At 50.4% G+C, this 13,308-nt stretch overlaps 6 protein-coding genes across 6 annotated transcripts; 3 read left to right on the top strand and 3 right to left on the bottom strand.

Annotated features, from left to right (window-relative positions):
• Window positions 1-578: 578 nt before the first annotated feature.
• On the bottom strand, window positions 579-1,213 carry BU24DRAFT_345128 (uncharacterized protein; the record flags this gene model as incomplete). Its single annotated transcript, XM_033523437.1, has 2 exons — window positions 579-848; window positions 905-1,213. 2 exons carry the CDS (start codon window positions 1,211-1,213, stop codon window positions 579-581), a joined length of 579 nt encoding a protein of 192 aa, XP_033385357.1.
• Window positions 1,214-1,432: 219 nt separating this feature from the next.
• BU24DRAFT_420041 (histone acetylase complex subunit) lies at window positions 1,433-3,309 on the top strand. Its single transcript, XM_033527377.1, has 4 exons — window positions 1,433-1,820; window positions 2,040-2,277; window positions 2,388-2,775; window positions 2,832-3,309. The coding sequence occupies exons 1-4, from the start codon at window positions 1,654-1,656 to the stop codon at window positions 3,011-3,013; spliced, it is 975 nt and encodes a 324-aa protein (XP_033385358.1). The 5' UTR covers window positions 1,433-1,653; the 3' UTR covers window positions 3,014-3,309.
• On the bottom strand, window positions 3,180-4,149 carry BU24DRAFT_420043 (uncharacterized protein). The gene has a single exon (XM_033527378.1). The coding sequence runs from the start codon at window positions 4,053-4,055 to the stop codon at window positions 3,312-3,314; it is 744 nt and encodes a 247-aa protein (XP_033385359.1). The 5' UTR covers window positions 4,056-4,149; the 3' UTR covers window positions 3,180-3,311.
• A 167-nt stretch (window positions 4,150-4,316) lies between these two features.
• BU24DRAFT_343623 (DUF1741-domain-containing protein) lies at window positions 4,317-6,344 on the top strand (the record flags this gene model as incomplete). The annotated part of the gene is made up of 4 exons (XM_033523377.1): window positions 4,317-4,400; window positions 4,455-4,661; window positions 4,708-4,861; window positions 4,909-6,344. 4 exons carry the CDS (start codon window positions 4,317-4,319, stop codon window positions 6,342-6,344), a joined length of 1,881 nt encoding a protein of 626 aa, XP_033385360.1.
• A 400-nt stretch (window positions 6,345-6,744) lies between these two features.
• On the top strand, window positions 6,745-8,253 carry BU24DRAFT_420045 (uncharacterized protein; the record flags this gene model as incomplete). Its single annotated transcript, XM_033527379.1, has 1 exon — window positions 6,745-8,253. A coding segment is annotated over one exon (1,509 nt), but the record flags the coding sequence as incomplete, so codon positions are not given.
• Window positions 8,254-10,148: 1,895 nt separating this feature from the next.
• BU24DRAFT_420047 (ribose-phosphate pyrophosphokinase-like protein 1) lies at window positions 10,149-11,965 on the bottom strand. The gene is made up of 5 exons (XM_033527380.1): window positions 11,801-11,965; window positions 11,581-11,672; window positions 11,146-11,518; window positions 10,581-10,935; window positions 10,149-10,525 (listed from the first exon to the last, which is right to left on the bottom strand). The coding sequence occupies exons 1-5, from the start codon at window positions 11,869-11,871 to the stop codon at window positions 10,451-10,453; spliced, it is 966 nt and encodes a 321-aa protein (XP_033385362.1). The 5' UTR covers window positions 11,872-11,965; the 3' UTR covers window positions 10,149-10,450.
• Between the last annotated feature and the right edge of the window lie 1,343 nt (window positions 11,966-13,308).

The raw sequence follows: 13,308 nt of genomic DNA on the forward strand, positions 1-13,308 counted from the left end.
GTTCCGAGCCATGTCGGCTATCAACTCATGCGCAGGGAATTCTTCGAATCTATTTCGGTTTCTAGAGCTGTGAGAGTGGATTTGATGTCAGGACCCTGACTCCCCGCAAAGGCAATATAGACAAGCCGAATGTACTGCACGATGACCATGTGTAATTGGCCCGTGTGCTTTGCGGAGAGGGCTTTTCCAGAAGCTCCGGTGTTCGCTCGGGGTGGATCTTCAAGCGCATCTACGCGTTCTCGCATAGAGCAAGTGAGCTGAGAGGTATAGTAATTAGTTCCGAGCCACGGTGATTTATTGATGACCTATCCAGTGTGCTGTGCGCCTTGCCACTGCGAACTTAGGTGAAGATAGGGTAGCTAGCATGCTCGACCTGGGGATCGTCCCGGGCTATGAGGTTGAAATTGGCCCCGTTTGACGGAGTAGTAATACTCTTTCTCTGGTTCTTCGATCTCCGGCGTTGCTGGCGAGGCTTGCGTGGAGATGCGGTCGGTGTGACAGGTGCAAAGCCGCGCTTCTGCAAGGGTTTCCACGGTGTAGGTGACACTGGGGTCGTATCGTATCATCGCAAACGCATATTATCCTGTAGTGTCCGTACAAGAAGCTTCCAGTCTCTTTAACGCGGCGAGGACCTCATCACTTATGTCCTCACCTGTAGCTGTTTGAGAGAACCGTCCGTATCGCAGGTCGCTAAGCTCTCCGACAGCCTCCTGGACTTCCGAGAGGGCTTTCTGAATGTCTCCTTCCATCTCCGCAATCTGTAGCTCTATATCTTCACAGGCTTCTTCTATACCCGGGTGGATTGTTTGTAGGGTATGGGCTTCTTTGCGCCCGGGTGTACCAGAAAGCTAGGAAACAGAAATTAGTAAAAGCAGTGCCTAAAAAGCCTCCTATGAATATGTACCTCCATTTCCACATCGAGCGCAACGGGATCCAGGCCAGCAACTGCTGCTCGGTCGTCTTGTCTCCGCTGTTCTACCATCTCCTGCCTCAATCTCTTTGAGCGCTTCACTTCTGTCGAGACGTTCTGGCGTACGGCCTCGATGTCTTGCTGACGGGTACGATGCAGCTCCTCGTACAGCTCTTTGATCGCTGGGTTTGTGCGGTAGCTCTTGGGAAAGATCTCGGTGAACTCCTTCAGTGACAAGACCTCGCGGATGGATGCCGACGAGAGCAGGAAGTCGGAGAGAATCGAGGTCTCGTTAGGCGGCATGGTGTATGTATCGGCCGGTCGATGGCGCTCACGTTCGATGTGGGTGTGAGAAAGGCGACGAACACATTGTCACTGCTCGTAAGCAGTAATTGCGAGTCAAGCTGCGGGGGAGGAGTCCATCTCGGAAGAGGAACTGTAAGAGCAAGCGCGTGTTGTCGCGTTTGGGTCCGTGCGTAAAAGGTTGCGACCGAGTGAGCGAGCGTGATAATACGTTCCAACCTCACATTGTCCATCTTCCCCCAATACCCGCATCTACTCTTTTGGTCATAGGGAGTGTTGATCTGACCTATCTTGCATTTCTCATCCCATTTGTCTTGGGTAGCAACATCCGTGGTTGACGACGGTCCCTGGGCGAGTCAACCCCTTAGGCAATCGGATATCTCCATCAGCGAGCACGTCAAACATCACTTCTGTCATTTTCAATCATTTCTTATTAAGCCATGGCGCCTGCTGCTGCACCAGAGCCTCAGTTCAAGAAGGATGAGAAAGCACTGTGTTTCCATCATGAGTTACTGTACGAGGCCAAGGTCTTAGACCTGAAGCCTGATAGCTCCGACAAAAAGAATGGCTACGAATATAAGGTCCATTACAAGGGCTGGAAAAACACGTAAGTATCACAGTCTCTGTTTGGTCTCAATGTTGTTTTTCTTTGTTACTGCTTGTTTACAAGTATTGGGCGCATTTTCCGCCCAGCGAGAGTTCAACCCAGCAACACTGGTCAAACTTTCACTTCTCTGCAATATTACATAGACGTATTCATATCGGCATTTCTCTGCTGTATTTCTGTTTAGTAAGAACAAATAATCGATTGCTCACATCTATCTAGCTGGGACGACTGGGTGCCTGAGGACCGCCTCCGCAAGATCACCCCAGAGAATCGTGAACTGGCGAATCAGCTGAGGCACGAAATGCTTGCTGCACAGCGGGCTGCTCGCGCGCAGCCGCCTCCCAGTAAACGCAAACCTCAAGGCTCAACTCGTGGAAGTGAAGAGCGCCAAACATCTGTTGCGGCCACCGCAGGTCCCCGCGGCCAGAAACGGGTGCGAGACCATGACCTAGAGAAAGTGAGTGCCCCAGATTTCCTTCACTTATCACTTCCACCGCTTCACCCTCTCCTCCCCACAAAATGCCTCGAAACAGACGTTTCAAAAGTCAAGATCTAAGTCTCGAGCAGGAAGAGGCTTTCCAAAGCCGTCGTTCAATCAGGATCCCCATGCCCGACCGCTTGAAGAGTTTGTTGGTTGATGATTGGGAAAACATCACCAAGAACCTCCAGCTCGTCCAGCTTCCTTCCACCAAGCCTGCTGGGGTCATCCTGGATGAGTACTTGGAGTCTCAGAATGGTTCCCGCCGTCGGGGCAGTGCCGAAGCCGATATTCTTGAAGAAGTCGTTCAAGGATTGAAGGAGTATTTCAACAAGAGTCTCGGCCGTCTACTACTTTACCGTTTCGAGCGTGAGCAGTTCTTCGACATTCACACGCGCATCGAGAGCCCCACTTCAGATCTCAGCGGCAAGAATCTGGCCGACATCTACGGAGGCGAACACCTCCTACGTCTTTTTGGTATGTGCCATCTAATAACATGAATGTTCATGAACCTTGGCGCTAAACTTCAACAGTGTCCATGCCTGAACTCATCGCACAGACCAACATGGATCAGCAATCAGTCGGCCGCCTTCGGGAGGAACTGACCCAGATCCTCTCGTGGCTCGCGAAGGAACCTCAGGTCAATGCTTACTTTGCTTCCGTTTACGAGAGCCCTGGCCAGGCTTATATCGACAAGGTCAAATCAAGCGCTTAAGCATTGCGGAACCTCCTCCAAAGGTCGGGACCGATGTGCGACCGCCTGAAATTTCGATACCTTTTCTCACTGCCTACAATGGGATTGGGCTACTTCCGCGAACACATTAGGTGACTCAAAGGGTCAGATCTTGTACTTTTGAAGCAAGCATTCTTGGTGTTGGGGGCGCAATGAATTCATTTGGCGGCGACCCTCTTATTGGGAGTCTTGGGAGTGCCTTGGTCTATGTAGTCTAATACAATCCATACCCGCGTGGCGATGAGCGAGCAAGCCATCTATTGCGGGTCTTTTCCTCTTATCATATCTGCTTTATTCTATCTTCAAGCACCCTTGCTCCCCATTGCACACAATTACTCATGTTCTGCTCTGCCTCCCTAGGCATTCCCTTGATGTCAAGATTTTGACAAACTCGCTCGTCTAAATCCGCATGCACGTCTTCGCCATTGAACAAGAACTTATGGTCTTTGACATAATTTGGCCAGACGATCTGATCCACGTATCCTGGCGGATCTGCCCAAAATCCTTCGAGCGTCACATACCCACTTCGAGCCTCTCTCCTTCGCTTTGCAGTGTCGTATGAAGTGCGCAGGAAGAGTCTAGCATCGAACATTTCTCTGATCTCCTTCATCTCCTCAGAGAAAAGTAAGAACCCGTCCACGATTGCAATAGGTGTGTCCCAATTCTTTTCGCCAACGAGATGTTGGACCTCGCTTCTAAGCTCTTTGATCACGTCTTCGGGAACTCCGTGTTCGCCCACTGAATTTTGGTCCTCCTTGGAGACGAGCGATGGTGGGGACTTCCCATGCTCTTTGATGTATGATAGGGCCTCTCGCAAGTCCTTGAGATTCAACGATTCGATACAATCCCAATCTTGTATGCCATCCCTCACAGGGATTTCGGCATCGGTGAGGTAGAAGTCGTCAAGATGCAGGATGAATGTCTTGGGGAAAATGTCGCGTAGAAGGCGGGAGAGCGTAGTCTTGCCTGATGAGGACGGCCCGCTGATTCCCACCAGCAGCACTGGCGATGACCCCGACGACATGAGTTCAAAATAACAATATTAGATGTGTGAATATATAATTATATCGCTGTATTTGGACACCACGTGAGGGGTTGAACATGGGCGGAACGTGTAGTATGTCATTGATGGTGGACGGGGCGGATTGCGGGCCGCGCCACTATTTTCGTCGCAAATGCGGGTCCAGTCATTCGCAAGCTGTCGCTATCAAGGAGACTCCGCATGTTACGGGGGTACGACGTCTCTCCTGTCTCCCACAAAATCAAAACACACTCCACGATCGCCATGGAGCCATCGCCGCTCACGCAGGATTCGCGACCTGACGCCTTCCAGCCCAAGATCCTTCGCCTCTACGAGACCCTCTTCAAGGTTCGCCCGTTCATCCATCGATACTTGCGACGGACCTGATTGACACGACCACAGGAAGAAGATGACGAGGTCGAGCTGTCTGATGGATTCTGGCAGGAGTTCTTCCTCCACCGGCCGGACTACCCAGGCCTCAAGCGCATCATAGGAGGCCTGGGTCCAGATGACATGCTGCATCTACAAGCGCATTCACAACAGCTATTTCTTCGAGCCATGCTGCGAGTGAAGCAAGCTAAAGGACCATCGGACGAGGTAGCTCTCGATGTATGATCTATCATTCTACGTTTACATACACCGGCTTACGAGCCAGACCTTGACAGTCTTTCTAGGTGCCACATTGAGCAAGAAGTATACAAATCCTAGTTCAGACATTATTTCTGTCCTTGCAGGCCTACATAACGCGGACGCCGTACTGTCAGATTTTGTTGCGACGCTGGATTCAGTGATACGAAATGGAAGAAACTGTATGTAAAGAAAATGTGGAAGGGAAATCATGATCTGACAGCAGCAGTGACCTTGCGACGAAAAGCCATTCGAACCGCGATCTCGATTACCGCCTCTGCATTTTCCACCGGCCTGCCGTCCTACTTCACCCATCGAGATCTTTTCCCGTCGCTCATGAAATATGTCCAGGACTGCGAGGAAGACGATGATATCATTCCGGCCTTTGTTCTCTTAGGCTTGCTCGTCAATTATAACAAGTTTGAGTTCCAAAACCCCTATCGGTTACGTCTGGACGATTTTGTGAACGACAACATAATACGGAAGATTATCACTAGCTTTGGAGCATCCTGTGCCTCATTGAGAGATGCATATGTGGCGGTTCAGGACGATATGCCAGAAGGTTGGACACTGGGTTCCACGTTGAATTATATCGGGCTGGGGGTACTTGCGCCAGCATCACGGCCCACCACACCCGTACCGGCGCCCGACGAAACGAAGTCGCTGTTCACTGCTTTGCCCGGGCCGAAGGTTGGAGCATTTCTTCCTACATACGACTTTGCAAATGCGAATAAGTTGTTTTGTTTCAACTTGGTACAGCTTGCCGCACCTGAGAAGGGCGAGGCTTCCCCGTTGAGTTCCTTCCTCTCGCTCACGTCATACCTCTTCCAGCACGCGCATCGATCCAACAGGACAGCGCTGTATACTTATCTGAGCCTCGTCATCCTGCAAATTTTGGTCGAAGATCAAACATTAGTCAAGCGTTTATGCAGCGATGATAGCAAGATCCCGGTACGGCTCTGTCGGCAACGGCAACCATATCTCCCGCTTGTTAAGGGGGATAGGATACCTGGAACCATCATCCTAGACCTATTTGTGGATGGCATCAACCATAATTTACGAAGGAGGCTTGATGTCGACTTTTACAATCTATGCTTAGGCAACCTGCTACGACTCTTGTCCTACCTCAGCAGAGCCAAAGTGCGCATGGCATACCATTGGTCAGAACTGTGGAGAACTCTGTTATCATTCTTTCGATTCCTCACTACCTATTCCAATGATGTTAGAGGCCTCTCGAAGTCATCTGAGATGGTCGACACCTTGGTCAACATACTAGCGTTTTCGCTATCGAATGGCGAAAACTTCCTACCAGACCCCGCTTCGTACGACGATCTGTTCTACAAACTTGTCGAAACCGGAGAAATTTTGACCAAGTTCCGCGATGCATTCAGTCTATCAAATAATGCATCGATTCAGACGTTGATCAGTGTCGCCTCGCACTATCACGAACTCTTGAGCACCGAGAAGGGTAAATCGAGGACCAAAAATCTGAGCCCTCGCGAGGTGAGCACGGTTATCAAGCAAGGATATGATACGTTGTCTATCGAAGCAATCGAGGGACTCGACCGTTGGGACAAGTTCCGAGAGGTGGACCACAAATCAGCGTTGAAGAAAATTGCGAGAGTGGTGGTTGATGACGCCAAAGCCCTGATTGATAGAGAATGAGATACCCAAAATCAATATTTTACCCCGTTTCGCGTCTCTGGTTCCGCCAATCTGTACAACCTGGCCCTCACTCTCGGGTCTTGATACCGTATGTACGTTTCGATAGGTACTTCCCACCGGTATATGGGGCCGTGATCCAGATAAAATGCCTGGCGTGCCCCATCCACTGGTGTTTTACACTCAACAAGTAAATAGCAAGTCCGACACAGTACCAAAAACATCTTCCTTTCTTACGCCTCCAGACCTCGAGGCCGTCTGTTCTACATTTCTTCAGATACAGCAATCCATGACAGATATCTACTGTGCGCTATTCGCCGAGCGAGCCAATTGTTTGTCTATCCAACACTCTTTCCGCAAAAGTTGTATATACTCATAATCGTTGACGATTGCACTCCACAGCGATATTCATTCGATGCTTCCCTCCCAAAATGTTGAGACAGAGCACGAGCTTCCGGACTCCGGTCCACCCACTTCGCTAAGTCAAGAATGCATTCAAACAGTCGACTTTGCTTCACAGCAAGATGAATGTGCAAACAACGGTGTTTCTATGGCTGCGCAAGAAGATGCCGCCTCTGTCTGTGCAGGCCAAGTTCAAAGCTCTTTTTCCACAATTCCAAGCGATGGGCCTGGCGTCGGTCGCAGCTGTTCTGCACCCAATCTCAAGACGAATGCAGGGAACAGCTCAAATACTTCGTTCATGGAGGGATGGCCATCATCCAGCACATCACTTACACCTTCCCCGTCAACATGGTCATTTCAGAGCGTTGAACATCTATCTGTACGCAGACCAAACCCAAAGCTGGCACATACACGGCGCCATGAAGGGCATGAAGGGCACATTACTACATCACAGTCCTCGCGAGATTTGAATTCGAATTCAACTACATCCACGCCTACGCACAAGCGATCTGCCCAACTGTCTGATGGCACACGACTTTGGACGCTCATGGACACTGTGCCTGGTCTGCTCGGAACGAGAAAACACCTTGAAGGTCTCCGAGAAATGAAGAAATCCAAGCTCTCGCTCGTCATCCCAAAAGACGCATCTGGCAACGATCTTTTTGACAGGAATGCCATCACGGATCGAGACACTTCATTGTTGATTCTCATGACCCTCATTGAGCAGTTCTCTCTTCCTCCGGATGCCACAACGGAACGACTAGTGAAGCCCTTTAACTTCACCGTAAATATGCTTCACTGCTGGCGCGATACCGACTCATTTCCTCCGATGCCAGTCACCATAACGCTCTCCCAGCTTGCAACACAAGTCCGCATTTGGCAGCACACCAACACCTATTTTCCCCTACCCGTCGAATACACGCTTCTCCATGCACGCTGGGCCGACATAATCGACACACACCTCATCCCCGAATCCATCCCAATCGAATTCATCACTCGCACTATCTTCAACGAACTCATCCACCCTGCCCTCAAACCCGAAGACCTCGCCCTACGCATCCAAGCACTCCAGCAAAAGATCGCCTCAGGCGACCTCCCTCGCTGCCCTCCCGCCCCAATCAAGCCTCCCGCCCACCCAGTAATTTCACGGCTCCGCACGCACCAAACCATCGAATACAAGATGCCCGCGCCCACTCACCCAAATGCCCTTTACGCCCGCCGCTTCTCACACAAGTCCCCGCTCGGTGAGGTCCAGGATCTCGAGCTGGGCCATGGCGGCAGCAAACACGACCCCTGGTTCGATCCGTCCAAGAGCCAGCAGCAGGGCCATAAGATGCACAGCGTGCGTAAGGCGATCCAAGACGGGAGGAATAAGTACAGAGGGAAGAGGTGCGTGCTCTGGTTCAAATGGATCGGTGCTGTTTCCGTCGTCCTGGCGATCGTTGGGGGGCTTTTGTTGGCTTGTTCTTTTAATATTGGAAGGAAGGGTAATGAGGTTTGGGGGAAGTGATGATGTTGCATTAGGTTTTGTTGGACGATGATCCCATGGCTGGCTTTGAGGATTGGGATTGTTAGCACGATGAGGATGACTCTTTTCTTTTTGTAAGGCATTGCTCGGGGTAATTTGGAGAGCGCTGGATACATTGATGATTTTCCTTTAATGATGAACGCGTTTCGTACTGCTGCTACGATGTATATCGCTTTTATTTAGCCAATACTATTGCACATAAATTCTTCGAATGGTGAATACCGCTAGGCTTGTTTCCCAGTGAAATCAAATAATTCGATTGCCAAAGATCCTCTACTCTCGGCCTCGTTCTATCTATACATGTGAACAACTCAAGGGACCATGTGTACATGACTCTCGGACGACATCACCATGAGTTGAATGGAAATAGATTTACTCAACCCATGCGTTTATCAACATAACACTTGATATCTCAAGTTCAGTATACGCGTTGATCGTTCAAACTCACTCAGCAAAGACAGTAATTTTCACTGCCAGAACTGACCACATTCAAAGCATTCCTTATATAAAATCATGAGCGTGTTCGAACGTGCAGAGACCATCATTCATCACCAGCTACAGCACATAAACACATCTAACACCATATCTCAACCCCCTTCCCTACACTTCCCAACCAAATCAACATCATCACTGAACAACCAACACAAGCTACACCATCTTCCCAACGTTCAAAACCCGAACCCACTCTCCAAGCAAACCAACCCCCAGAAAAAGAAAACCCCCTCACACTACCCTCCCTCCTCCCATCTGCAACCCATCACTCACTCGCACACCGTCCTTTCGACGCTCCCCACCCATTCTCTTACCTAACCTCGACCCACCACCTTACCTGTCGTCCCCATCTTCACCGGTCCCTCCCTACCTTCCTCTTTCACATGCAACCAAAACGAACCCTCCCATCACCTCCAAACCCACAATTACTCTTACTAGCACCCACCCACTTGTCCGTTCCGTTCCGAACCTTACCTCCCACTATCACCGAGACACCGCGTGAAGAAGAAGCAAAAAAAATAAAAGGGTCTATCGTTTTAAAGTTTAATCTACATACCCACCACCCACGTGGGAAGTAGCACCGGGGCCGAACAACGGCCGGGGGGGAGGGGGGAGGGGGGGTCTGAGGGTTCCGATATCCGAATCCAACGCGCGGTTTGACGTCGGAGGGAAGGTGTGGCTGGTCGGCACGACGGAGAGATGAGGCTGATGGAAGGCGAAGAGATGAAAGGAGGGGACGGATTCGGATGTCCATGGATGATGGTGATGGTGATGGCAAGGAAGGGAAGGTTTAGGGCCCGAACGGTGGCTCTACGGACGTGTGTGACTGTGCATGGCATGCACGTGGATTGTTTGTGTGCAGGTAATGCGTGTATGGCGTGTGTATGGCGTGTGTATCTAGGTATGTGTGTAACTATGTATGTGATGTAGATTGGAAAAAAGGGTCTTTTTCAATTTAGAGGGAAACTTTATAAAACCACCGACATGTTGTATGTTACGTGCGTTAGCTAGCTAGCTTGCCGGTATTGCGTTATGTGCGTGGGTGACAGCAAGCTAAGTTTGTGATAGCAGGGGCGAGGAAAGTATGGTACCCTTTGGTGTAGCATTGTAATCACGCGCTCGTGAGTACCTAACATGTCAGATTGTGAAGTGTAGGTATGTTTGGGTATGGGATGCTTGTGATATGTGATATGTTCGGGCGCAATAGTATGGCCGAAGGTTTAACATGCGTTGTGATCGCTGACTAGCATCATAAGCGGAAGATCGACACTATTGAAATGTAAACTTTAATCAACGAAATCCTGGTGCAGGGGCTAAAGAGTATCAGCGCAACGCCGAAACGGGCAGATCGGCCATCTCGATTAGGATTCGTAGTTATCATGCGCATCTGAAATGGGGAATGTCGGTTTTGCATTAATGCGGATGCTTAAGGATAGTAGCATTCAAGTCTCCGAGTGAACGGCAGTGCTTGAAGCTGTTCTATGCTAGGATAGGGGTCTATGGTTTCGGAACATTCATGCGCCATGCTTTGGTGCTCTGCATGATGGATGCTACCCCGCAGTGTTTCGTGGGAAACCAATGGAAGGAGATAATTTTTTGTTTAAATTCGGAAAGACCAACGCCATGAAACACCGAGCCCAATGGTCATTGGTTCTATACAACGCTTGAAAGAGAGAGAGATATCAGATTAGTCCACCGGAGCATGCTTGAAGAGGAAAGATACGCTCTCGCCATTGTGAGTTCGGCGACATGCCTCTGCGAGCTAGAGCAAAATGTCAGTCACACATGTTCAAGATTGGTCAATTATTACAACTTACCGTGGGACTGATGTCGATCGTCTCGATGCGGTCGCAGCGCTCCTTCTTCTCCTCATGGGGGACAGTGTTGGTGACAACGATCCGTTGCAGTTTACTGCCATTCAGGGCTTCGATGGCGTTTCCGCTTAGAATGCCGTGGGTGACAATGGCAATAGCATCCTTCGCGCCATGCTGAATTACCACATCAGCTGCCTTGACAAGCGTACCGCAGGTATCAGCCATGTCGTCGACGATGATCGCCGTACGGTCCTTGACGTCTCCGACGAGAACCATCTTGGACACCTCGTTTGGTCTTGCTCGCTCCTTGTGGATCAAGGCGAAACCAAGATCAAGTCCGTCTGCAATTGATGTTGCCCTACATATCTGTTAGTCAGGAATATTCATAGTTCGAACAGAATGTGAAAGCGTATAGGGTCGCGTGTCTCAATAGCTTATTTCAACCCCGCGCCTGTCTCATCCAGTACCAAACCAGATGGCCAAGCTTAAATAAGCTTCAACAGAGAAGCCGGCGCCAGGACTGCTGAGACTTGATGTGTATTCAAGAAAGAAAGAGGTGGACAGGTACCTTTTAGCACCTCCTGCATCCGGACTGACGATCACGCAGTCCTTGACATTCAAGTTCTCTCGGATCCAACGGAGGGTACTAGGTTCCGCATACAGATTGTCCACAGGCACATGGAAGAAGCCCTGGATCTGGCTAGCATGCAAGTCCATAGTGATAACGTGATTGCAACCAGCGGTCTGAAGCATGTTCGCCATGAGCCTTGCCGTGATTGGTGCACGCGACTTGTCCTTCTTGTCCTGGCGTGCGTATGGGAAATTGGGAATGACGGCGGTGATTCGGCGCGCAGAGGCGGTCTTGCAGGCGTTGATCATGATGAGGAGTTCCATGAGGGCATCGTTGATGTCGCCCGGGGGCGTGGACTGGAGAATGAAGACTATGCGCGGTCAATTGGACATGTTCCCGTCGGCGAGGAGAAATCGCATGAATTGCACGTACCATCCTCATCTCTCACAGATTCACCAATGGTGACAGATGTTTCCTGATTGGAGTACTGGAGAACCAGAATTTTGGTCAATTCTATCCCGAGTCTGTTCGTCGTCGCAGTTAGTGGGGTAGTCTGTAATGTGACGGTGATTTTCTCAGGTTGTCCAATAGATTGTGTTTCGAAACTGGTGACAGTGCAGGGATGCGGAGATTCGAGGGCAATGTATCATACCTGTCAGCCACGAGACGGGCGAGCTGGGGGTGGCTGTTGCCGGTGAGAAGTTTTATGCTGTTTGTCGCCATGATGTTGGTTTGTCTGGTGCCTCTGCTACGTCAGCGACTGGTGCTCCGCAGTAGCATAGGAAGATGTTCTGATAGAGTCGCTCAGAAAATCTTGAGGACCCTTCCGGAGTCAAAGGTAGGCCCGTGCGCACAGTTTTCCACTGGAGCCGGAAACTGCCCCGCTCGGAGCTCGGAGATACGATATTGCGTAAACAGTATCTCATAGACAATCACGTGCAAATGCATTCCATCAATCCTTGTGCCACACGTGCCAATACGCCACAACGAGGTCAAAGCGACCCACAAGGCCGCAAAGCCGCAAGGCCCCCGCAAGCGAAGGTCAACCTCCACCTCCCTTCCAACTCTGAAACGACGACAAACGCAGGAGGCTTGACTTGGACCTGCTTTTGCCCTGGTCAGCCTGCCCTCTCGTACTCGGCCGCCTGCTGGTCACTGTGGTGGTCGGTGGACTCCGTGCGTGTATGAGAACACCAGGCAAAGAAGGCGAAGGAAAGAAAAAAAAAGAGGCCCATTCATTCCCTTCCATTTCCAACCGCCCGTCCCTTGGGGAGAGCCTAAGGGAACACAGACAATGGCGTCAACGAGTCACAAATCTATTACAGGCTCCGGATTCCATCCCGCGCGAAAACATGACACACGCTACAGCAGGTCCGCTCCCTCTTCCAAGACAATCGTTGCCTCTGCAATGAGACCTCGCAGCTTCCAGAGACGGGAAGTATCAACCACCACGCAGCAGAAAACGCCATCTCTTGCGGCGGGCGCGATGCTGTAGAAGTAATATATCTTCGACAACAGGGGGTTGTTATCAATCGTGGTGACATCGCCCAATTGCACTACTGCAATCGCCAGGGCACTTTCCTTTACAGTGTTAAGTTGAAATCCAATGTTTCCCCTCCTCTTCCTCCTCCCCCTTTCGCCGCCAATGCTACCTCCTCGTGGAACAGCCACTACAGTCAAAGGATAACGAAGATCGAGGCGGGTACCTCCCGCCCGTTTCATCGCCAGAAATCCTTTACATTCTCGGCGAGTTTTTTTCTTTCTTGTTCAATGACTTCGTGAACCTTGTCAGAAAGCGTGTAGATCACCAATGCATTAGGCCTCAATGATTAGCTGAATCCTTTCTCATCCATTTTCATACACTGTGAGCGAGCGTGCGACCAAAGCAAGAATTGATTTGCAGCAACATGACATATGGGTAGGCATCTTGGCTCGCTCAGCAGCACTAACATTTGCGGAGACTTGCCATGTTTCCGAGAGTTCTCCACAGTACGGGGCCCGCGATAGAAAAATTGCATGGGGGAGGTTGGGTTGGGATGGACGGGCGGGCGCATGGGCGTCATGCGTTCGGTTCGGAGAATATCACTTGGGCTTGGTGAATCGCGGGAACGAAACAAGGAGATTTTTTTCTTGTACATCTTCCTTTTTTCTAGCTATATT

The sequence above is a fragment of the Aaosphaeria arxii genome (genome assembly GCF_010015735.1).
Source record: "Aaosphaeria arxii CBS 175.79 unplaced genomic scaffold BU24scaffold_3, whole genome shotgun sequence".
NCBI lineage: Eukaryota > Fungi > Ascomycota > Dothideomycetes > Pleosporales > Aaosphaeria > Aaosphaeria arxii.